This window comes from Haliotis rubra, unplaced genomic scaffold, assembly GCF_003918875.1.
Source record: "Haliotis rubra isolate DU_JTF1 unplaced genomic scaffold, ASM391887v1 Scf40, whole genome shotgun sequence".
Lineage (NCBI taxonomy): Eukaryota > Metazoa > Mollusca > Gastropoda > Lepetellida > Haliotidae > Haliotis > Haliotis rubra.
The window spans coordinates 1,648,796-1,676,038 of record NW_025767080.1 but is presented as its reverse complement, the minus strand read 5'-3'; the positions used below and the strand labels follow the sequence as shown (position 1 = coordinate 1,676,038).

At 41.5% G+C, this 27,243-nt stretch overlaps 2 protein-coding genes across 2 annotated transcripts in view; one reads left to right on the top strand and one right to left on the bottom strand.

Moving 5' to 3' along the window:
• Window positions 1–669: 669 nt before the first annotated feature.
• On the top strand, window positions 670–15,086 carry LOC124287338 (solute carrier family 22 member 4-like). Its single transcript, XM_046723836.1, has 10 exons — window positions 670–709; window positions 1,237–1,355; window positions 4,558–4,845; window positions 5,257–5,678; window positions 6,417–6,650; window positions 8,397–8,425; window positions 9,019–9,136; window positions 11,062–11,134; window positions 14,359–14,572; window positions 14,752–15,086. The coding sequence occupies exons 1-9, from the start codon at window positions 670–672 to the stop codon at window positions 14,521–14,523; spliced, it is 1,488 nt and encodes a 495-aa protein (XP_046579792.1). The 3' UTR covers window positions 14,524–14,572; window positions 14,752–15,086.
• A 1,632-nt stretch (window positions 15,087–16,718) lies between these two features.
• Window positions 16,719–27,243, bottom strand: part of LOC124287337 (protein unc-79 homolog) — a 58,048-nt gene continuing 47,523 nt past the window's right edge. The window contains 6 exon segments of the mRNA XM_046723835.1: window positions 16,719–18,108; window positions 19,515–19,559; window positions 19,968–20,045; window positions 21,769–21,786; window positions 25,647–25,787; window positions 26,403–26,453. Coding sequence (XP_046579791.1) covers window positions 17,929–18,108; window positions 19,515–19,559; window positions 19,968–20,045; window positions 21,769–21,786; window positions 25,647–25,787; window positions 26,403–26,453 — 513 coding nt within the window. The 3' untranslated portion in view covers window positions 16,719–17,928.

Genomic DNA, 27,243 nt, shown 5'->3' with positions numbered 1-27,243 from the left:
AGCCATCCCACCACGGCAGCACACGGAAAAGTAAAAATTTTGAGGAATTACTAAATTGTAAATACAAACTGTTACTCTCAAACTTCGACACACGATTATATACCGATATAGATTCTAACATCAATAACAGTTGTGTGGATGTTTCTTACTGGCGGGGGTCGTTGTCTTGTGATATTTCTTATGAAAAAGTGTTAAAGTGCATGGATGATTTAAAATGGAACAAGGCAGTGGATGAAGACGGCGTTCCTCCCGATTTTTCTAAATTCTGCTTTCTTAGTTCCTTATTAGAGAGACCTATAAAGGTAATAGATTCTTATAGATTCCATACAGTGTTGAACATAGATATGATCTGTTCTTTGTTTCAATCCAGTAAATTAAGTGAATCTTCCAACCGCAGAGGAATGTCTCTGCTAGATATTTTGGGTGTACCATTTACAACCATTTAAGAAATTCGTTAATGTTCTTGCGTATATTACTTAGTGAAGCACAAACCGGGTTTAGACCCTGCTATTCTACAATTGATGATATTTACGATACAAGCGCTGTAAGCCCAACGGTAGATTTGACTTCGCCTTTAAAAACCTTAAGAAGGCATTCGATTTTGTAGGACTTTTATATATGTTACATACTAAAGGGTGTCGTGGAAAAATTAATGATATTTTATAGAGCATGTATGGGTCAGTTGCTGCCTATGTGAAAACTAACCGTGGTAACTTCTTTGAGGGGCATTTAGAAGTTGGTGTGCGACAACCATGATACTTTCTATTTTCGTTATTAATGTACGTGTTGGCGCTATTCATGAGTAATGAAGTTATGGGATATTTGTTACTCAAGAAATAATTATCTGCTTTTGCAGGATTATGTTATCTTACGCAATGAATTGTGTATAAAAAACCGGAACGCTCGCCAGCCGTGTTATACACCTAGGGGCCAGAGCTTATGTTAGACCTGTCGGCCGATACCGCGGAAATCTCAAATTATAGTGAACCGAAACCGCGAAAGAATGCCCATTGCATATATCCGTTAGGTTGGGACCTAGTTTCCTGTTTGCTACCTACCGGACTCAGCGTACGTACGGGATGATGTTGGGATATATCCAAGAGACAACCCACAAACTCAAGTGCTTCAGCTTGACTTTGAACCGCTCACAATGCTGTAGCTGATGGTTTTCCTCCAACCACAACAACTCGTGGATGTTCTTTTTCCATTACACGCAATGCATTTGGTGCCGTGTAGAGAAGGAAGGCCTCGTAACGGACTACTCTACGGACGAGGACGTGAAGAAAATTGTGAGAAGAGCTGTTGTACATCCTCTCGTGCCACTGGACAAGGTGGAGGATGTCTGGGCGGATAGTGTACCGAACAGTCTCCAACATCCCTCCTCTATGGATGCCCATTAGTGACAGGATCTATACAAAACAATCATCTACGTCGATGATATTTACAGTTATAATTCCGAACATGATATGATAATCTTAGGAAAGGTACCATCTACTGTTGAACTGTGGTAACCCTATTTTCTCAAGTGCTCGACAATAATTCAATAAGTGTTGTTAATTACGCAATGTTCTGTCAGTCACGTGGCTATATTTTGTCAATCCAGGTGTAATCATGTTGTCTGGGAATTCCATGGCTGAAGCCAACTGTAATATAGCGCTTGTTGTTTAACGCCGCATTCAGCAATATTCCAGCTGTACGACGGTGATCTGGATCTGACAATCCAGTGATTGATGTCATGAGCATCGATCTACGCAATTAAGATACGATTCATCAACCAGGGAGTTTTACCATCTGATACCAATAGTCGCCTCTTACGACAAGCATGGTTTGCTGAAGATCAGTTCTAATCCGGATCTTCACGTAATGTGGTGATACTATATGCAATAATATATTGTCACAACTGAATAAGATGTGTATTAAACGCACGAAAAACACATGCGTTTTTCCCGCACACACGCACGCACACATACATGCAGTAACATAAACATAGCATATGCACTGCAGTACACATTCACCAACACGATTCATGCAACCATGTACATAACTATTTATAATACAACCATGTACATAACTATTTATACTACAACCACGTACATAACTATTTATAATACAACCATGTACATAACTATTTATAATACAACCATGTACATTACTATTTATACTACAACCATGAACATAACTATTTATAATACAACCATGTACATTACTATTTATAATACAACCATGTACATAACTATTTATAATACAACCATGTACATTAGTATTTATAATACAACCATGTACATAACTATTTATACTACAACCACGTACATAACTATTTATACCACAACCACGTACATAACTGTTTATAATACAACCATGTACATAACTATTTATAATACAACCATGTACATAACTATTTATAATACAACCATGTACATAACTATTTATAATACAACCATGTACATAACTATTTATTAACTCCTAAAAGGAGTACTGGAATGCTACAACGATACGTTCCTAATGCAACAGCTGGCAGGAATAGCTGTAAGCTATATATTTTTTATAGATTTATTTCTAAAAGCTACATCTAAAGTACATTAAGTAAATTACAATTGAAAGCGCTGTATAACATTATTACAGTTTAAATTCCTAATTGAATTATATTCAGCTGCTAGCTTGAATTATTGTTGCGCACTATACATACCAATCTGCCATGTCCTCATTAAATATACAATATACATGTATTTACAAGAGTGCATATCGTCTTGATGATAATGGTATATGTAACTGATACAACTATACTAATAAAATCAGTTAGTATAACATCCAAAGCATATATACACCTGTAACATCTGTTATATTTGGGATTACACTTTCTCAGTAAAGTATAGATTCTAGTACTTTTGATGTGTTGAGTCCCATCTGGGATTCGAACCCACATCCTAAGAGTCAGGCACCTAATCGCCAGCACACGAGTGCCTGACTTTAAGGGTGTGGGTTTGAATCCCGCAACCCAACAAAAGTACTAGAATCTGTACTTTACTGAGAAAGTGTAATCCTAAATATAACATATGTTACATTTGACCACTTTGTCAATGGCACTGTCTATTCACATATATATATATATACACCTGGAAAAGGTCAAGCATTCCTATATATGTTGACCGTGGATTACAATGTTCAGTCATTTTTCGGCCACCATGGTACAAAGAAGTTTATCAGATGGCCAGAGGTAGCACATTTTTGGTATGCATATTTCCTGTCCTTTGAAGGACCTCTGCTGAGCGATATCACCAACAAGCACGCTTGGATTGGTGTTTACCACAGCAACGATAGAATCTGAGTCCTCCCCGAAGAATACGTTGGTTTGATGAAAGTTGATTCCGTCTTCATGTAACTGATGGACGCTTGAGTGTTTGGAGTCAGCCAAACACAATATTTGCAGCAAGAACATTTAACCGACTGATTTTGGTGGATGTTCCGTCTTAGTACGGAGATGTGTCTCATGACTGTAAACTTGACTTGGCAACAACACGTGGGGATGTGACTGGTGATCATTGTGTCCAGGAAATGCTGGATCTAGTTGTTGTCCGCCATGTAGATAATCATACTCTTGCTACGACCTGTATATATGGAGGACAACGCTAGACAGCTTTCATTAAGAATAATGCAGTGACACCCCTACCGTGACTCGCCATGAGGTGAGACCTGAACTCCCTGGAGCACTTTTTGGGACTTCATAAGGTGACGGATACAAGTACGTGTACCACCTGTTCCAAAATTTGCATGAACAGGAAGCAGCTTTGCACCAAGAATGGCGACAGTTTCCACGACAACGGATAGGACGACTGGTGGGGATTATGTGAAGTAGGGTGTTATCCAGGCACGCGGAGGGTACACTATATATTGATTGTACACTAAATAAAAACAAACATCTACATCAACTTTACCCACTTAGCACACTATTGTGATGGGCATGTATGAGTTGAGATGGGTCAGTGGCCACTGTCTGTGGACCCTCAGAAACTTGTCAGATGCTGCTACAAGAATTGATGCAGTTGAAGGCCTCCTCCAGATGTTGGTCCAACTTCTGACATCCAATGAGGAAGACTGAAGTATTTAAGAAATACTCTACCTAGGGATTAGTAGGGAATGATCTGGAGCCCGTTCCTCAAAGCGATCGTAGCGCTACGACTGTCGTAACTCTGCGTTAAAGTATGGGAGTTACGATCTTCTTGGGGTTTTTTTTTTCATCGCTTTTGGGGAACGGGGCCCAGGTTAGTTTAAGGTGCTCCTGTCGTATTTAACTAACTAGCTACCCCTCATTGTAATACATAGATCAAGGTACACGACATGTTTGTTCTGCCACAGCATATTCCAGTGTTTGATCATAGGAACAGTTGACCTAACGGGTAGGATACGCTCAACTACTCGTAAACACGTTGAACGTATTATCACTATTTGATAATAATCCAGTCAGATCGTACAATGGAAGGCGTTTTGTCCCTTTTTGTTAACCTTATAGCATTACCCCAACAGCTAGGTCACCAATGAGCATTGTGTTGTTTGTTTCAGATGAGCTCTGTACATTCATTTGAGGATCTGATTGAGCAGCTGGGAAACCCAGGTCGGTTCCAAGTCACCATGATACTGATGCTCCAGATGCAGGAAATACCCGTTGCCTGGGCAACGCTTATGATGTCCGTTTTTGCCAAAGTCCCAGATTGGTGGTGTCCGGGGGACTTCAACACAACAGGGGGATGTTCCGACTGCACCAACGAAACCTACCAATATTGTCCCTCCAACCAGTCTACTTGTGACAATCCTTATTTTGACCCACAGATGGCAACGGTAGTCAGCGAGGTAAATTGTGTTTTCGTTCCCTCAGAGCCAAAGAGCGAAACTGTATGGTTCAGCACATGGCATAAAGCTCCCGTTTTTCAATAAAGAAGAGTTCTCCAATATGTCATGGCTCTCGCTACAGCAGAATAAAAGGTAGCGAGAATAGAAGGAATCAGGTGTTCAGCGTCTGTAATTTGGTTGATGCTCATAATCCTAACTCAGCTATACAGAGCGACAACAATGATCTCTGGATTTTCTGGTCCAGACTCTATTCGTTTCTGCAGTCCGCTGTCATTTAGATGGAATCTTGCTGATTGCGTCGTTACACTACATACGAAGCTTCTAACTTTCTCAGTAGTATTCAGTTTGAAGAAGGTGAGCTACGGTGCAATAACTGTCTTATCCTCATCTTTTCTGAAATCTGTTGAATAGTGGAACCTCGTCTGCGACAGCCAGGCCATCCCCGCCACAATGACGTCAATACAGATGGCCGGAAACCTGGTGGGCGCCATTGTTTCTGGTCAGATCTCAGATGCATTTGGACGCAAGATTGCCCTGTACCTGTGTCTCCTCATACTCACCGTCTCCTGCACCATCGCAGGGTTTGCGACATCGTGGCAGATGTTCTCTGTCTGTTCCTTCTTCATCGGCATCGCCTGTGGAGGATACCTCGTCTCCTGTTATCCCCAGTGTGTTGAGTTCGTCCGAGCAAGATGGCGGACGGCTGTTGGTTCCTTCCCTTTCTGGACGCTCGGACTTACCTTGTTCGGTCTCGTCGCTTGGATCATTCACGATGTTAGGCATTTCTGTTTCTTCATTGCGGCGATAGAGGCCCCGATTCTACTCACATACAGGTATCCTCGTTGTTGGGACCGACCTTGTGATATTGTAGGGGTGGACCATAGGCATTGGGATTTTTCGACAAAAAGAACCCAATGGCCCCAAAACATTCTTAAAAGTAATTGTGTTTTTGACTGTTTGGGAAATAAATTGTCAGAAACATAATTTTTGCAATCTATTATTTGTGAAAGACATATACAAACAAAATACTTTTAATGCACCTTTAACACCCTTAGAATAGGTCCACCTACCGATATGGGGGCAGGGGCCCAGGTGCAAGTTTCACGTCTTGGATCAATTTGGAAAAATATAAACTATTGTCTATCGAGTCGTAAAGGTTCTGGAAGAGCCCTCGTGTCGCTAGATCCCCATGGAGATAAGGAAACGGCGAAGAGGAAAATAACTATGTAAAGTAAAACCTCGATTGTCGATTCTGCTTATGGTTTTGGAACTTTAACCACAGTTCCTTGTTAAATTGTATCTTCCAAACGTTGTCCTGTACTTGTCTGTAATTTGGGTTGGAGTTGGTCTTACGAGGTGATCTGATGGGGCAGATGGTCGTGTTTGATACCTCGACGACATGGGAGGCTGCTCACGACATCAATCAATGGTTTGTCTGGTCCCAGGCTAGTTTTGACGGAAGATTTTATTGCTGGGAGTTTGCTGACAGGTGCTTTAGCCAACAAGCAAACACATTTCCTTCCTGTGTTAAGGTTGAAAAAGTACACAATAAAATTGCTTTATGATTGTAGACTCTTCCCAGAAAGTATTCGGTGGCAGTTATCCCGCGGCCGTGTTGATGACGCGGAGAGGACAATTGCCCGGATTATAAAGATGAACCGGATCCAAACACCGGACTTGAGCCAGCTACAAATGATAGCAGAACATGAGCAGACAATGCAGGCCTTACAGAAGAACTATACGTTTATTCACCTTTACAACTCGAAGAAGAAGCTCAAAACTGCTGCCGTATTTCATTCAATGTGGTAGGATTCTCTATCGAGCCATGTCATGCATCATGCGTACTTAATTTGTTTGGCTTTCTTTGCCTTGCTTTTACTTACACAAGAATACTTAAGTATTTTGTAGTTGGGTTCTTGTATGAATGGCTAAGACTGGACGTTTCGTTGGTTTCCTGCTTAACGCCGGTCTAAGCAATATTCCACCTACTAATTCATGACTCGAAGCTATAAATATATATCACGGAGATATTTCAGGATGCAAGTGACAACCGTGTTAGACCCAATTAAGTAGAAGAATTTCAAAGAAAATAACAGTCTAATATCCGCCAGCTTATACATAGCTAGGCTGTTTCTGCGTCGCGATAGAAAAAAACCAAAACAAATTTGACTATGAAATTCACTGGTCGATAATACCACAGGGCCATCTAACTAATACGGGGCAGTGGGGTAGGCTAGTGCTTAAAGCGTTCTCTCCTCACGCTAAAGTCCAGGGTTCGATTCCCCACATGTGTTCAAAGTGTGAAGACAATTTCCTGTGTCTCCAACTGTGCCATTGATGGATTGTTGCTAAAAGCGTCGTAAAATCATACTCACTCACTCACTATACTGACACACTCGAAGATGATGGTCAGAGGTCCGAAGGCCTTGACAAGGAGTTTGTTTATATACACGTAGAATACTTGTTAACATGGTCTTGTACTGATACATGCAATATGATGACCTACAATACACAATTTACAGATACAGTCATATTACATAACCAACAGTATACCAGAAGCTGTGTTTAAAATGCATCATGTACCCTTAGATTATCTTCCGCAGGTTCATTTCCAGTGTGATGTATTATGGGTTGTCTTTGGGAGCACGGACCTGGGTCGGAAGTGTCTACCTCAACATCACCCTTACGGGGCTCACTGGATTACCCAGAATTCCAATTGTCATTTACTTAAACGACAGGTACGCTTCAAAACCGAGTTGTTAACGCGATATCTCATGAACTGTTGTACCCACTGTCTTCAAATTTGGTGACAGCCTACATTGGGAGATTATGCAGACACCAGTCGATTTGGGTGACCTTGACCTTATTTTCAAGGTCACCACGACACTTTGACCACTTTTCAAACTCTTGTTAACGCGATATCTCATGAAATGTTGTACCCAATGTCTTCAAATTTGGTGACAGCCTACATTGGGGGATTGCACAGACACCAGACGATTTGGGTGACCTTGACCTTATTTTCAAGGTCACCACGACACTTTGACCACTTTTCAAACTCTTCTTAACACGGCATCTCATGGACTGTTGTACCCAATGTCTTCAAATTTGGTGACAGCATACATTGGGGGATTACGCAGACACCAGTTGATTTTGGGTGACCTTGACCTTATCTTCAAGGTCACCACGACACTTTTCACACTTTTAACTCTTGTTAACGCGATATCTCATGGACTGTTGTACCCAATGTCTTCAAATTTGGTGACAGTTTACATTGGGGTATTACACAGACACCAGTTTATTTGGGTGACCTTGACCTTATCTTCAAGGTCACCACGATACTTTGACCGCTTTTAAAGGCGATATCTCATAAAACATTGCACCCAATGTTTTCAAGTATGTTGACAGTCTACATTGGGTGATTATGCAGACACCAGTCATTTCAGGCATCTTGTATGTGACCCAAAAATAAAAAGTAGTAAATATAGATATTCCATTCTTTAGCGGCGGTGGACATTGCCATATCAGTGGCAAACACTTGTTTTATGTGTTAGCCTGTTGATGGTGAGTCAGCCTGTTGATGGTGAGTCTGTCTGTTGATGGTGAGGCTGCCTGTTGATGGTGAGACAGCCTGTTGATGGTGAGTCAGCCTGTAGCCGGTGTGTTAGCCTGTTGATGGTGAGTCAGCCTGTTGATGGTGAGTCAGCCTGTTGATGGTGAGTCAGCCTGTAGCCGGTGTGTTAGCCTGTTGATGGTGAGTCAGCCTGCTGATGGTGAGGCTGCCTGTTGATGGTGAGACAGCCTGTTGATGGTGAGACAGCCTGTAGCCGCTCTCAGCATTATTCCACCTATTACTTGAAAAATAGACTTCAAATCGAACCTGGCATCGCTTTGCCAAATTGGCTACCTCACCAAAATTGGGTCAACGCACATAAAACAGTCTTTAAGTATCGGCATGCTATATGTAGTGCAAGCCGCCGATACAATCAACCTGATGCAGGCGTAGAAGTATTCCACTTTAGTGAAACCTACTATAACACAGCGTCACAACCTGGGCGAATCTGGTATCCCTCGGCAAGTGGATCCTGGCACTGGAAAGGGGCGCCATTCTGCCCACAACAAATTGCAATGCCTGAAACTATTGACTCTGTTTTAGTTTGATATTGTTTTGAACAGATCTTGCTGGTTTGCCAACAATCAACTTCTCTCTGGCATTGACTGCTCAGATGTCGGTCACAGTTGCCTGGGCGGCCATGAAAGTGTTTACTGCTGAACACTACCCTACAGTTATCAGGTCAGTCAGCACACTCTCAGCTACACGCGGCCAGACAGTGTTTACTGCTGAACACTACCCTACAGTTGTCAGGTCAGTCAGCACACTCTCAGCTACACGCGGCCAGACAGTGTTTACTGCTGAACACTACCCTACAGTTGTCAGGTCAGTCAGCACACTCTCAGCTACACGCAGCCGGCCAGACAGTGTTTACTGCTGAACACTACCCTACAGTTATCAGGTCAGTCAGCACACTCTCAGCTACACGCAGCCGGCCAGACAGTGTTTACTGCTGAACACTACCCTACAGTTGTCAGGTCAGTCAGCACACTCTCAGCTACACGCGGCCAGACAGTGTTTACTGCTGAACACTACCCTACAGTTGTCAGGTCAGTCAGCACACTCTCAGCTACACGCGGCCAGACAGTGTTTACTGCTGAACACTACCCTACAGTTGTCAGGTCAGTCAGCACACTCTCAGCTACACGCAGCCGGCCAGACAGTGTTTACTGCTGAACACTACCCTACAGTTATCAGGTCAGTCAGCACACTCTCAGCTACACGCAGCCGGCCAGACAGTGTTTACTGCTGAACACTACCCTACAGTTGTCAGGTCAGTCAGCACACTCTCAGCTACATCGCACGTTTACTGCCACAACCCCAGACAGGTCAGTTTACTGCTGAACACAGTGTTTACCCTACAGTTATCAGGTCAGTCAGCACACTCTCAGCACACGCGCCCAGACAGTGCTACACGCACCCTACAGTTGTCAGGCCGGCCAGACAGTGTTTACTGCTGAACACTACCCTACAGTTATCAGGTCAGTCAGCACACTCTCAGCTACACGCAGCCGGCCAGACAGTGTTTACTGCTGAACACTACCCTACAGTTGTCAGGTCAGTCAGCACACTCTCAGCTACACGCAGCCGGCCAGACAGTGTTTACTGCTGAACACTACCCTACAGTTGTCAGGTCAGTCAGCAGCCAGACAGTGTTTACTGCTGAACACAACCCTACAGTTGTCAGGTCAGTCAGCACACTCTCAGCTACACGCGGCCAGACAGTGGGACAGGAGTAAAACAGTGACTGCCACATTACACACGTGACTAATCAACAAATGTCCTCAACAGCAATATATGAAGGTTGAAGTTAAGTTCTGGGACAGACATGGAATCCAGGATTCGAACCAATGCTCTCAGAGTCAGGCACTTAATCGCCAGCACACAAAGTCATCCGGAAGTGCGGTATGAGGGTGGTTAGACTTCTGACTTGTTGTGCTGGCAGTTCAGTGCCTGACTTTGAGGGCGTAGGTTTGAATCTGGGATGGGACTCACCCGTATATGTACGAAAATATGTACTTTACTAAGAAAGTGTAATCCCAAATATACTCATGCCAATAATGGTTGTCACCCCCTTCACTTTTTTAATTGGAGAGGAGAGGGGTTGGGGGGTTAGGGTGGGGAGAGGGTGACAACCATTATTGGCATGAGTATATAATATATGTTACATTTGATCACTTTCTAAATGGCATTGTGTATTCATATAGTCTAAATACTTGAAGTCCAGATAAATATTGGCATGGACATTATCAGAATTTCACATTTTGTCTGTTTTCTTTCTAAGCCTATATTCACAAAGGATAGTTAAAGGGCAGTATTTTAATCTTCTAGAGACTTCTTTGAGCAAGTCTGTTGCCCAATATGATGTTGACCTTGTTTCTACTATACCTGATCCTATGTTGAAAACATACAACACAGGGTTGTGAATTATAGCATTCAAGTATGCAGCTGAATCAAGAATGCCATGATACATAGTCTGTATAGTTAGACAACTAACAGGCTCAGATATTGTGCACTCACTCACTCACACACCCATAGAGTCACCGACTCACTCAAGACTTTCTTTGCTTGATGTCAAAACCATACACTGGTCTCTTTTCATTCAGGACACTTGGTCTCAGTGCCTGTAATATAGCAGCTGGACTGGGGAGTATCCTTGCTCCTTATATGGTCCTGATGGTGAGTATCCTTGCTCCTTATATGGTCCTGATGGGGAGTATCCTTGCTCCTTATATGGTCCTGATGGTGAGTGTCCCTGCTCCTTATATGGTCCTGATGGGGAGTATCCCTGCTCCTTATATGGTCTTGATGGTGAGTATCCCTGCTCCTTATATGGTCCTGATGGGGAGAATCTCTGCTCCTTCTATGGCCATGATGGTGAGTATCTCTGCTCCTTATATGGCCATGATGGTGAGTATCTCTGCTCCTTATATGGTCCTGATGATGAGTATCCTTGCTCCTTATATGGCCATGATGGTGAGTATCCCTGCTCCTTATATGGTCCTGATGGTGAGAATCTCTGCTCCTTCTATGGCCATGATGGTGAGTATCTCTGCTCCTTATATGGTCCTGATGGTGAGTATCCCTGCTCCTTATATGGCCATGAAGGTGAGTATCCCTGCTCCTTATATGGCCATGATGGTGAGTATCCCTGCTCCTTGTATGGTCTTGATGGTGAGTATCCCTGCTGCTCATGTGGACCTGATGGTGACTATCCCTGCTCCTTATATGGCCATGATGGTGAGTATCTCTGCACCTTATATGGCCATGATGGGGAGTATCCCTGCTCCTTATATGGTCCTGATGGGGAGTATCCCTGCTCCTTATATGGCCATGATGGGGAGTATCCCTGCTCCTTATATGGTCCTGATGGGGAGTATCCCTGCTCCTTATATGGCCATGATGGTGAGTATCTCTGCTCCTTATATGGCCATGATGGGGAGTATCCCTGCTCCTTATATGGTCTTTATATATGGGAGTATCCCTGCTCCTTATATGGTCCTGATGGGGAGTATCCCTGCTCCTTATATGGTCCTGATGGGGAGTATCCCTGCTCCTTATATGGCCATGATGGGGAGTATCCCTGCTCCTTATATGGTCCTTATGGTGAGTATCCCTGCTCCTTATATGGTCCTGATGGGGAGTATCCCTGCTCCTTATATGGCCATGATGGTGAGTATCTCTGCACCTTATATGGCCATGATGGTGATTATCTCTGCACCTTATATGGCCATGATGGGGAGTATTCCTGCTCCTTATATGGTCCTGATGGGGAGTATCCCTGCTCCTTATATGGCCATGATGGTGAGTATCTCTGCACCTTATATGGCCATGATGGTGAGTATCTCTGCACCTTATATGGCCATGATGGGGAGTATCCCGGCCCCTTATATGGTCCTGATGGGGAGTATCCCTGCTCCTTATATGGCCATGATGATGAGTATCTCTGCTCCTTATATGGTCCTTATGGTGAGTATCCCTGCTCCTTATATGGTCCTGATGGGGAGTATCCCTGCTCCTTATATGGCCATGATGGGGAGTATCCCTGCTCCTTATATGGTCCTTATGGGAAGTATCCCTGCTCCTTATATGGCCATGATGGTGAGTATCCCTGCTCCTTATATGGATTTTGATGGTGAGTATCCCTGCTCCTTATATGGCCATGATGGGGAGTATCCCTGCTCCTTATATGGTCCTTATGGGGAGTATCCCTGCTCCTTATATGGTCCTGATGGGGAGTATCCCTGCTCCTTATATGGTCCTGATGGGGAGTATCCCTGCTCCTTATATGGTCCTGATGGGGAGTATCCCTGCTGCTTATATGGCCATGATGGTGAATATCCCTGCTCCTTATATGGTCCTGATGGTGAGTATCTCTGCTCCTCATATGGGCATGATGGTGAGTATCCCTGCTCCTTATATGGTCCTGATGGTGAGTATCCCTGCTCCTTGTATGGTCTTGATGGTGAGTATCCCTGCTGCTCATGTGGACCTGATGGTGAGTATCCTTGCTCCTTATATTGTCCTGATGGTGAGTATCCCTGCTCCTTATATGGCCATGATGGTTAGTATCCCTGCTCCTTATATGGTCTTGATGGTGAGTATCCCTGCTCCTTATATATATGGTATCCCTGCTCCTTATATTGATGGTGAGTATCCCTCCTTATATGGATTTTGATGGTGAGTATCCCTGCTCCTTATATGGCCATGATGGTGAGTATCCCTGCTCCTTATATGGTCTTGATGGTGAGTATCCCTGCTCCTTATATGGTCCTGATGTTGAGTATCCCTGCTCCTTATATGGCCATGATGGTGAGTATCCCTGCTCCTTATATGGCCATGATGGTGAGTATCCCTGCTCCTTATACGGCCATGATGGTGAGTATCCCTGCTCCTTATATGGCCATGATGGTGAGTATCCCTGCTCCTTATATGGTCCTGATGGTGAGTATCCCTGCTGCTTCTATGGTCCTGACCAGGAGTATCCCTGCTGCTTCTATGGTCCTGACCAGGAGTATCCCTGCTCCTTATGATGGTCCCTTATATGGACCATGGGAGTATCCCTGCTCCTTATATGGTCTTGATGGTGAGTATCCCTATATATGCTCCTGATATATCCCTGGTCCTGATGGGGAGTATCCCTGCTCCTTATATGGTCCTGATGGTGAGTATCCCTGCTCCTTATATGGTCCTGATGGTGAGTATCCCTGCTCCTTATATGGTCTTGATGGTGAGTATCCCTGCTCCTTATATGGTCCTGATGGTGAGTATCCCTGCTCCTTATATGGTCTTGATGGTGAGTATCCCTACTCCTTATAGGGTCCTGATGGTGAGTATCCATGCTCCTTATATGGTCCTGATGGTGAGTATCCCTGCTCCTTATATTGCCATGATGGTGAGTTAGATGGTCCAGACGGTGAATATCCAATCTCCATACATTTTGGTAATGGGGAGAGACCTTGCTCCTTATCTGTTCCTCATGGTGTATGCTTCTGGTGAATATCTCTGTCCCTTTATTGTCCTGATGATAGGTATCTTTGCCCTTAATATAGTCCTGATTGTGGGTACCCTAATATGGTCATGGTGGAAAGTATCCTTGCCCTATTTATAGTCCTGAAGGTGGGTATCTTTGCCCCCAATATAGTCACTATATGGCTGGAATAACACCCATGTGACTAAAACCCTACTCAACTAAACTCAACCCAATGTAGTCTGATGATACGTTGTCCTATCAAAGTGATGTTGAAACTGACCTCAAGATGGAGACGTCTGCTCATTGCCATTGCTATCAAGGTTATACCAACTGTTCAAACCAAATTCTAGTTGTGAACAGACATTTTCATGATGTTGGATGGAACTGTTGATGGGGCTGGCTAATCACCCCCTGATAACTTTCTCCCCAGATAGAGCACGACCTGGTTGTACCTTATGCAGTGATGGGAATTCTGATTCTGGCCAATGTTGGACTTCCGTTTCTGTTAGAGGAAACAGCCCAGAAGCCACTTGAAGATGCATATTCACGTTCGCGGTCGGAGAACTACAACCAAACCACCCCGATGAACACTTAGTGAATGTGAAGTCTGACTTTTCAATATATTCTGTTCATTTCAAACCTTTTAGGGGCGGTGGGGTAGCCTAATGGTTAAAGAGTTGGCTCGTCACGCCGAAGACCCGGGTTCGAATCCCCACGTGGGTACAATGTGTTAAGCCCATTTCTGGTGTCCCCCGCCGTGATGTTGCTGGAATATTGCTAAAAGCGGCGTAAAACCAAACTCAGTCAGTCAGTCAAACCTTTTATATAAAATGTACAGATATGCCTGTTGCCTGGCAACACAAGGAGACCTATTTACAGTTGATGTACATTATAATGAATATTATGGTCCTCTTTGACAATGTATGTTGTCTGGACCAAACAATTAAAGTTTCTTTTGAGAGTGTTTGCTCGAATCCCAGATTAGACTAAACCCTGAAAAGTACTAGAAATCAATACTTTACTGGAAAGTGTACCGTAATCCCAAATATAATATGTACCTAAAGACCAGCTGACATTGAATTCAGTGATCAGAACACATGTGGCAAAGGAACAACCGCTTTTAATAGGCTATACAATAAATACTAGCAACACTGTCAACATATATAGTTGTATATACACATAGAAAACTCTTGTAAAGTAACCAGCTCATCTGTAAATAGTTGTCTAAGGTACATATAGTATAAATATACCTCTTGTAACATCAACACACCTTGTGCTGCCTCGCCATCCCTTAACACATACAGAAGCCTCACTGACAGGAAGTATGATCGGTTCCTCATGCTTAACTGTAACATATACATAATAACAAATTCATCCTCATTCTGTCAATTATTTACATGTCATGGTTCTTTAAACCAAAATACTGTGAAATGTCATAATTCAGGTTGATGTCACTACTGTCTCCACTGTGGAAAACCTGACGAGAGTAGAGAAATAATAGATTCAACTCTCAACACACAGGAAGTACTGGTTCCAGTGAGACAAGAAGTCCGCAGGTGTCAACACATCTACCCACAAAGTATGCTGAGCTGATTGCCACATGTCATAATGTACAGCTGATCATAATCTGACAATTAGATAACAAGTGTTTACCTTGACTGACAATCAATCTTGATACAACACAGGCACTGGCCTTTGTGTGCTTTATAAAATGCGGCAACTGACCACCGAGACATTAGGCTCTAACTGAATGCTTTGTCTCACCATGCCAAACCATCTTGCCAAGATTACATTACAACAAAGGTGAACAACTGGAGACCGCCAGATCAAACTTTGTCAACAGCAGTATCGGATACTGGAGGCATGTACATCAGTAAACATCATCTCAAAAGTACTTTTCTCACCACATGGCAAGTCCTTACACCAGTGTATGAAATAAGTTTAAAAAAACAGCCTGACATCAGGATTTAACCAGACCAAATCTGGTGAATTTACTCACATCTAAAACTTTTACCAGACCATCGGGCTGGCTAGCTGTAAATTTAGACCATCCTTCAGAAATCTAGCCCATCTCAGGCGGTCGGACGGGCCTTATTTCATACACTGCTTATACCTTGCTTTATTACAATGTCACAAGATCACAAGACACTGAGCACAGAGTAGGATTCTGCAATGAAGTCTATGGAACTGTCACTCCAAGCTCATACTTCACTAAACGCTGATGAGGGTCACGATGAAGGGGTGGGGAGGTCATCAACATCAAAAGAAAGTGTCGACAATTAGATCACAAAGATGCAGTAAGACTTCGGTCTTGTGAACCATTCTTCTAAATATTGGTCACTTAGATAGCTCTCACATATTAATGCCACTCATTTTACATTTATGACACCAAAATATTTTATTTTTTTTCAATGAGTGTACCCCACCAGGACTCTCAGTGACCGTGAAGCGTGTGCCTCCATATATACTACCCATCAAAAGTTTAGACTCACTAGTGTAAATGTAGCCACTAACTTCAGTGAACTGTTAAAACTAGAGCTTGCAAAATATTCCATACTGATTAAAGGTGCTGTTTACACATGAACTGATGTATTGTAAAACAAATTCGTAATGTTGAAAGGATTAGTCATGAGTTCAATAAATGATCAAACTCTGTGACAATCGACGAATTCTTAACAAACTTTACACCAAAACGCAGCTGTTCACATGTATGATATTTGCACATGCTTTTCAGCAATTTGAGGCTTGATCCTCGTGCAATTCATCTGCATATGGTTTGCAGTTGGTTCCCCCAAGTTTGTGGAGAAATTCATCTTCAATGTAACCATATGTATACACATAACATATAGTGAGAGCTTTAAGTGAGTCTAAACTTATGATAGGTAGAATAGTTGATGTATCATCAGATCACTTCCATAGCTCTCCTGTCACCCATCATTCTCACAGACTACACATTCTGGTCAGGTCACCTCCAGCCTTGGACCACGCACATCAGTACAGCTTGAACACCAAACATCTGTACAACGAGAAGTTAATGTAAAAAAAACCAGCAATATCACAGTTCACATTGATGTTCAAAACAATGCCATGGAAGCTCCATATCAAACAACATATTCTGACTGGTTGGGGGAGACAGGATGTCATATAAGGCCATTATTTTACATTTGTTTTAGGACAGATTTTTAAAGTCATGGGCAGAAGTCGGAGGTGGGAATAATATTCTTCTTCACAAACTTGATCATGGAATGTTCTTGCAAATATTGCCTGAAGAAGGGGGAGGAAAGAGTAGAAGCTGCTGGCATCTTTGTTGGCATATTTTATCGGAGGACAAACAGTACATTTTGGCAAATTCTGTGACATAACTCTACATTTACTATACAAGGAAATCTCCTATGACTTGTCAACTGAACAATTTGGCAAAATATAAATGTGAAATTAATCATCCAAAGCTTTTTTAAGGACCACAGGGCAAAATAATTTCGTGTGCATGATACGTCAGAAAAAACATCCATGTACTTGTAATTTGAACTATTCTTTTTGTCCCGAGTTGAAGAAAAAAGGTTCAGCATATCTTTGATCCAACAAATATTAAAATAATGCCCTAAAAATATTTAGTCAAAATTATGAGCAATACCAGAATTATTTATGGAACAAATCTACATTATTTTGGCCAATAGTGACAGAACATATTTTGACTTATATTAATAAGTTCTATTTCAACAATATAGAAGTAAAACCTCCCCTGATCTAGAGACATAACACTGTAGATAACAAACATCAGATGTTCCCAACTGATGACATCACAATAACAATTGCCAATGTCCTTATCAATACATGATCAATTGAGTGTGACAACAGGGTGACTATATGATATGATGTGACTTCTTGATCACGGACAGTATATTAGTACATTAGGAACTTGGATGTTATAAGTATTGCTCCTTCAGATGATTCTCTGTCCAAAAGGACAGGCGATGTGCAAAGTCCCTTAGAGCTTCCTTCACACAGTGTAAAACTGTGTCGCTGCTGATGACTGGACTTCGATCTGCCCGAGCTTGAACTGGATCCTCTTGAGCCAGTTGAGGAGGATGGTGGAGTTGAATGAGCGTTGGTCCCGGGTTGGGTGTGGTGGCTCCCAGTTCTGACACATCTGTAGTCTGACATGGAGGTGTCCCGGCAACTGTAGCAGCACAACACTCACATCATCAGGAGGTTTGGTTGGGTGGTTTATTGTTTAATGTCACACTCAGCAATATTCCAGCTATTTGGGGTCAGTCTGTAAATAATCCAGTATGGGCCAGATAATCCAGTGATCAACACCATGACTGACTGACTGAGTTTGGTTTTACGCCGCTTTTAGCAATATTCCAGCAACATCACGGCTGGGGACACCAGAAATGGGCTTCACACATTGTACCCACGTGGGGATTCGAACCCAGGTATTCGGCGTGACGAGCCAACTCTTTAACCACTAGGCTACCCCACCGCCCCATCCACACCATGAGCATTGATCTACGCGATTGGGATACGATGACATGTGTCGACCAAATGAGCGAGCCTGACCACTCAATCCCATTAGTTGCCTCTTATGACAAGCATGGGTTACTGAAGATCAATTGTAACCCGAATCTTCATGGGTCCATCATGGTCCAAAAGAGATCAACTAGATATGTTAGTGTTACAAAACCTAGTAAGAAGTTAAGGACTTTACTTGAGGTTTTGTCCTACAATAGTACAATCTAGGGATCTTGGTTATGACAAGGACCCTTGATTTCATTGTTAATTTATTTTGAACAAATGAAATGAGTGAATCATGTATACATTGAAGTAGTGTTGGGAATTGGTTAAACTCTCATAATTGATGATTGGTTCATTACAACCGATCAATCATCGAAAATAATTGGTTAGCGTCATTTATCAAATTTTCTGTTATGGTTAATACACCCACACACCAAATTTTTTTTTCAAAAATATGTTTATCTTTTGGGGTTTTTTTGTTGTAAATTGCACAAAATGCTTTTGCAAATTTCACATCTTTGAAGGATGACTAGTATGTTACAAACATAAATTTCTTGGTGCCTTTAAGATAACTTCACTCATGACTTGGAACAAGCTTGTAGTGACTATGAAATGTAAATTTAATGACAGGCACTCAGTTGTCAAAGGGATTCCTTGAGGTGAGGTGAAATTGGGCTTAACGTCGTGCTTGAGAATATTTCGCTCATATGACGACGTGCATGCGTGTGTATGTGTATGTGCGGCTGCTTGTACTAGCCCAGACTTAAGCTGGTTTTATAGTGCTAGCCCACTGAGATACCATGCCGCAGTGAAGCATGAATACCCCACTCAGACACATTATACTGACTCTGAGCCGACCAGTCCTTGTTGTACCCATTAATGCCAAGCGCCAGGCAGGGACCAACAAGTACCATATTTTACCGTCTTTTGGTATGACGCGGTCAGGGATCGAACCCGCGACCTTCCGCTTCTGGGCGGACGGGATTCCTTGAATGGTAAAGGGCTCACTATGAGTACAATAATGTGACAATAAGGCCTAGCCTGTGTTGAGAAGTTGTACATTATTACCTGTGCATGGTATGCAAAGAGGATGCACTGCCACATCGGGAATAGCTGAAACAGGGAACACATTGTACATGAATAATCAACTATCATTACAAGCCTTCTGATATGAACAGGACGTATTGCACAGATGTTTTTCTGTAATACTTTTGATACAAAGCTACCTATACTGGCTAGCTGTTGTAAAATTACAGTATTTCTTTCTATTTCTCAATTCATTTAGTCAGGAGATATTATTCACTTTCATGTCACTACAAGTCTGTAGGAATCATTTAGATATTATTCTGGCTGGGTAATGGGGTTTCCAAAATAATGTAAATCTAGAAAATATTGAGAAAAAGATATACCATGTTATATATGGATATCCTGCATCAAATGTGAAAACAATGTTTGGCTCCTACACAGGAAACAGACACCTGCACGCACATCCACACATGACTGTGCTGTAAAAGGACCTACCTTGGCTAGGACACAAGAGTTGCACTCCTGGAGGGCTTCCATGAGTCCCAGAAAGTGCAGGTTGACCATCTCCACCAGCTGCCAGAACAATGTCACACACTGTTTCATTATCTGGACATCTCTGCATATATACCTATATATCTCCTTGCTAGTACAGTGATACAGTAATTAACACAAGGTTGGTAGTAGTTGTTCAGCCCTATGGTTGGCCTATCATGAACAGACAATGCTTGTAAACAATGCTTTTACTTGACTCTAAAGACCAACTGAAATATAATTGTTATATCTGTAGCTCATTACTCACAGAACCAATACAAAACTGAAGTTCCTTTTAAAAAAATAAATGAAGTTCAACTGTACACTCTTTATCAAACTTCTGGTTTGTGATTTCTTTATCTTAAACAAAAAAAACCAAAATATCCATAGGATTTCTTTTTTAATATCTGAATATGTTTTTTCTTTAAAATGTCTGATTAAGTTTAGTGTAAATATTATCTTCTTTCAGACTTGAACCAAAGAATTAAACAAGTCCCGAAAAGAACTGTGATGGCAGAATAGATGAATGCTGTCTCACGATGTCGACATTTTCCCAGCCACACTGCTGAGATCAGGGTCTGAACGAAGTACACCAATAACTCCATCTACGCCATCAGGCCAGATGACATTGCTAGGCATGCCACTGAGCCTGTCCACAACACCAATCTTAGTCGCCTGTTACGACACACCATGGAGCGCTGCAGGTGCACCCAGTTTAATCCTGGCTGGGTAGAGCTGGAAATGAATGTCAAGGACAGTTTTGTGTAAATCTACAAGACCTACAAGAAAGATGAAACTAGAAAAAATACTGATAAACTAGGAGAGGCTACAGGATTTCTCCCCTGAAATAAAATACAGACGATCCATGCCATGGAAGTGAAAACATGCTCCACAACAGATGGCTAAGATCTACAGAAATGTGAAAAAGCAATCTCAATAAAACATAAAAAAAAACACTGACAGATCGGACGTTTTATGGTAGCTTTGTTTCACTACTGACCTCTCCAAATGAATTAGTATCAGTTTTTGTTAAAACTAACATGATCTCCCTACAATAACAGTCTCATGCAGACCAAAGTTGTTAGTAGTCTCTAGGGGAATACCACAGACAGTAAGTCAACGAGTTGGGTCTAGTTATTCTTGGAACACAATTTACATTGAGCCATGAGGAGTCAGTGTGATTTGGGAGGTAACCTAGCAACAACTCAGGTAGTAGACATTTACCTCTTTGGCGAAACTCACGTACACAGACAAGGGACAGATCAGCCAATGATCATTATTTGCATGAACCAGAGATTCATATCTACTATCCTATCACTCCCAAGGGTGGCAACTCTGCAGTTCTGAATTTGCAGTTCCCACTTTGATGGGTATTGGTTTAGCTGGGTAACAAAGCAGCTAAGTAGCCTTAGTTCTACCAAAGAGGTCAACATCTATGACTTGAGTCATTCTTTCAGCTCTCCTCCCATAATTAATGCCGTCACAAAGTCACATACTTTTCCAAGTGACATTGAACCCAACTTATTCACTCCAACAAAGATGTGGAAGGTAAGGTAACATACAGTCCATGTGAGAACAGACATCTGAGAGTTAGAAGATTGGTAAATCAGTAAAAAAAATATTAACTGACAAAATTGTTTTAAAAGATAAAATTGAGCGTGCAAATGCATGCATCAATTTGTGCAAATGTGTACACGTCATGCTAAAGAAACTGATATGACTGAGGTGCTGGAACAATGGGTGTGTGATAACAGCAATATCAAACCTCTAGTGTCGGTTTATCCTTCAGTGTGTCATGGAGCACAAAGAAAAAGATTGTGCCACACATTTAGCCATCCTCCCACATTTATACAAGGACAGTCAGGAGGTTGGTGCATGGGGCTGGGGGAATCATGGCAGTCACCTCATGCACTAGTTGAAAACCCAAGTCTAGCAACATTGGGTTTGGTACAGTACACACAGCTCATTATAGTCCCTGTATTATCCACAAAATCTAATGACATAATGCCCAGGATAATTTCTAGTAGATTCAAATGTTTTTGCCACAGACTAATATTGTCACTATGTTTTAAACAAATCCACACCAGCCAGTGTTCAGCAGATACATATTACATATATGAAATATCAGAGCATAATGTGTCAGCCTGGAATATATCTGGTATGCCATTATAAAAATTTATGAGGTCGATAAATTTATTATTCAACTGTCTGAAAATATATACATTTTATGCTAATCTAAAAAATGTAGACGGAATTAAAAGGACACACTAATGTACTTATATTGTGCAAATACTTCTAAACATTTAGATTTTCACCAGTTTAAGTGTATCTTATCATTCGGTATATAATAATGGAGTCAGTACTACCCTGTTACTTCATGAAGAAGCAGTAACAGCACATGAACTGAACTTTTAACATTGTTACACATGTACAAGATGTATCTGCCAAACATTTGACTAGAGTTACCAAAGCCAATAAATTAGTTGGCTAACATGATGATTCCATCCTGATATCCACATTTGCAAAAGAACCCATAACATCTATAAGAAAATTAGATAAATTTCAGTAAGTAAACCATATGTAATAATGTTGCATTCTTCCTCTGTCACCTCTGTGATGCTCCTCTGTGACCATCTAGAAGCATGCCATTACCATCCCTCCCCTACCACGACCGCAGCACCATCCTCCTGACAGTGAACCATCACCCCCTCTCACCGCCCACTCGCATGCTAGCCCCCATGCACATTCCGTCCGTCACAACAGATGGTATGCTTCACCACTTTACAGCTCTGTCACCCCAAATTTCAAAACGTTAAAAAATTATTCTATGTTAATAAAAACTATTGTCATCTGAATCTGTTATGAAATGACATAAAATTCTTTTTACTGGAATGACAAATTTCATAAGAAATCAATTGACATAATTGTTACCAAATTATTTTGTCATTTCAAACACCTACCCTAATCCTAAATTAAAGGAGAATACTAGACAATTGCAATAATTTGCTGGGTGAAAGATAAAGTCATCAGAAACGTGTACCCCAATTTTTATTTTAAAAATATGGTTTATTATGTTTTTATCGCGAAAACAGTTTCTGTTATCTGAGCTTCAGCCATTATGCATATTCCGCTGGAACTCACGTGACCTTTTCTGCTTGTGACATCATATGTGAATAGCGTCTGCCATATTGCCAAAGAACAAGCGCTACAGTAATACAAATGGTGTTGTTTCTGTCGTTTTTGTAAATGGTACGATGATGTATTCCGTTGCCTGGGGATGCACGGAATCATCGAACAATGGAAAGAGCCACCATTTTTTCCGTTTTCCAAGTAAAGAGACATATTTAGGCAGGAGAAATGCTCCGATCATTCTGAGTCGGACGCATATGAAACAGACATGCACACAAGTCCCAAATCCTAATAACTTTTATATGAAGAACATAATATCAAAGTTGACAAAAACTATGCATTTACGGCATATCTTTAATCATTTTAAATAAATTTGACCAAATTAGAATGAATGACCAAATTTGCTGGGGCATTTTGTAGCTGGGGAAGGTTGATTGGTACCCATGAGATATATATTATCAAAATCAGTAAGATATTTCACATGAGCTTGAAAATGTTCGCTTTAACGTTCTTTTCGGTTTGGAGCCATAAATGCTGCAGTCTACCAGAAACATTGCCGAATACAACGGTAAATCATGAAGTACTTGTTACTTTCATTTTTTTCCATTTTGTCCAATTACACACGTCGGCATCAGACTTGCTATTTGTCAGTAGTGTGTGCCGTGAAAGTTGTTCTGTATTCTCATTGGCTGACAAGAAGGCTAACCGAGTACCATGTAACTATTTCCATAACCAAGCACTGGGGAAACATACATTGTCCTGACAAGTATTTCATAATTCACCAGTTTTGGGGGAATACCTTATCTGCGTCGCGAATATTATCTCTGCTCGACCAGGCTGGGATCTTGGATGGAGACATGATACGTTATTAATGAGAACTAGGATCCTAATTTTTTTCAACAAAATAACTCCAGTGTAATTTTTGTAGCAGAATTTTCTATTTTCCCCCCATCTGAAGCATAATTATTTTGTTTTTAAATCCCAGACACCCTACAGTCACCCATTTGACACAAAAGGAACTGCAATCACATTGCAAAAAATATCAGGGACTGGTCATGTATTTATAGGGGTGGGTTTGCCGTTGGAACTGTATCACATTTTGCTGACAAATAGTATTCTTGTTAAATGATATGGTCTATTTTAAAATTTATTTTGACCTCAAGCGGTGCCTCTGTGTCGCTTGATTCTTCTTCATCTTCACTGGAAGATTGTCATGCAAGATGTAAAATCAGATCGTATTCATACGGTCTAACACATCCATTTCAGAAATGACATCAGGAACATCTTTTACTGCTTCAGAATCCATGGACACTGTTAAAATGTGAGGTAAAATCAGAGAGGAAGCCGTCAGCAACAGGCACATATGACGTCATGTCACGTGATACCCCCTCTGCTCATTAACTGTCGGGTGTTTCCGTAAGAGGCGTAAATACGAGTTTGTTTTTTGTGTTTTTATTGCTATTTTACAAACTTTTTGTTCAGTTTTAATCACAGAAGGTGACTTTTAGAATATCCTATTCAATATATCAAAGGTTTGTTTTCGTTCGTATTCTCCTTTATGCAGGGTCCTTCATCACTTATATTTGATGTTTTTAGCCCATCCAATGTTAATAGTCTACATATATAGTTCATGACAAGCATATCACTTCAACAAATCCTCTAAGGCAGCACTTAATAAAACAGAGTTTACATCAAGAATGACCTGGTCAGTACTTATGTAAATTAATTATCAAAATAATAATCTTGGTACTAATAAGTCTGGTAAGGGCTGTTGCACATGATGATGAGTTTGTTAGCAGAGCTTAATGTTAGATCATGCTGAGAGGGCAGACAGGGCACCATTCAGTATAGCCCTGTACCAACCAAGATGCAAGAAGCAAGATGCTGTCAACCAACTTTGCTGGACATTCCTTGCAGTGTCTTTAGTCACTTCTCAGTAGCCCAAACCTAGTAAACTATTTTTCAGTCCAGTAAAGCTTTGCTGATGAAAGTCCATAATTTAACATTAAGATCCAATGAAATATAAGCATGTTCGGGTAGTAGGTTCAAACTCAATTCCCATTCTCTTAAAATTCTCTCTTTAAATTTCCACTTCAAGACTTGCTCTATGATGTCCAAAACAAAATATGAAACAGAGAAGATAAGAGCTGCTTAGTTCTCCTAAAGACAATCTCAATGGGTATAAGAGGCTACTCTGATGCACTCTGCTGGAACATAATGTCACCATTCTTTTGACATCACTCATTCAAAAACCTGTTCATTTATACAATTCTATTAGGACACTCAACAGTGCTTGATTCCGACTGGATAAAACTAGTTTAATATCATGGATCAAATTCCATTTGCTACTGTTGGCATGGTTTATAACTAAAATAATAGCCGCCAAATCTGCAGTGATCCTCAAAATATTGTACATTTGTCTCCTAAATGAACACCTCATCACCTCCATTTCTTTAAGATTGGGAACATGAAGATTTTATCCATTCAGTGATATCCCACAGTGGTGCCACCTACCTCCTTGGAGTGAGAGAGCAGCTGCAGGATGCCAGGCGTCACCCGAGCCCAGAAGTCCATGATGTGGGCGGAGGCGGACTGGTACTGCTCGCTGTTCTGGGGGTGAAGGGCTGCTGCCGACTCACAATACATTGTCCACAGCTGGAACAGGAAGGAGCCAACTGAATAATACAGGTAATAATGTTGTTGAAATCATGACGTTGGCATACCTGTACAAATGTCACAGGTATGGGCACCATTAATTAGCATCTTGACCTGCCCCATTGAGTGAGTGAATGTCGTCTAAACACACAATCCACAAGATTAGATCTGGACCTGCTAAACACTGACTGAAAGCATGAACAATGACACAGATCATCAGGGCGTGATGACTCACTGTCAGCAGGGACAGTGTCCACCCAATCCTTCTCAGCAGCCTCTGGGGAGAAATTCAACCTCTGTAAGGAATTGCACCAATTTCTTGACAGCCTATGCACTTCAAACAGTTGTTAGCCAAGAGCTTACTTGCTTCTACATGTGCTCTCGATGAATAATGTAGGTATGAACGAGTGAAGTCATGTGCTTACCTGACACAGGATGAACATGGAATGAAGGTATGAATGAGTGAAGACATGTGCTTACCTGGCACAGGATGAACATGGAAGAGTGATGATGTGCTTACCTGGTACAGGATGAACATGGAAGATTGATGACATGTGCTTACCTGACAGAATAAACATGGAATGAAGGTATGGAAGAGTCATGACATGTGCTTACCTGGCACAGGATGAAGGCATGGAAGAGTGATGACATGTGCAGTACGGTGTCCTGGAAGAAGAAACACCTTATAGTACATCCATCCTCATCAATAGCCTCAACTACAGAATAACTACACACTAATGTAGATAAATAAAGAAGTACCTTCACATATACCATCAAAGTTCCTATAAGGATCTCAACAAGTGCTGATTATGATGTCCACCTAATATTGGAGCCATGCCCAACTCCTCTGGTGGTTGATAATTCTCACTTTCATACAACCCACAAGCATGACCAGGGCCCCGTTCCTCAAAGCGATCGTAACCCAAAGACGATTGTGACTCCCATACTTTAACATTATAAGTTGTATAATACGGTCTGATGTACGCCTCTTTGTAGCAGTGTCATCCAAGCCGGTAGGCGAGGGATGACACTGCTACAAAGAGGTGTACATTAGACTGTATTACCCAAGGGAGAAGCATACAACGTATTTATCTTACCGCCATGTTAAATGTACAAAATATCATTTAATTTTATGTTAAACATCGCTACCATCTATATGACATGTAAACAAAACGGCGTCTGTGTCTTGACTGGATTTTTTAAATCAATGAAACATATTCTGACAAGCATTACACTGCTAAAAAAATGGTTAATTATGTTAAAGTTGAGTGTGCAAACGACTTAATGTATAAGATACAGTCAAATCTCGATGAGTCGTATGCCAATGTCTCGAATATTATGCATAACTTGAAGTGCTAAAAAATGACCATTCCCTGTTATAGTTGTCATCATTTGAATACTGGTTACACTTAAGTGTCTCAAAAATACACACGATGACTCGAGAAGGAAATTAGGT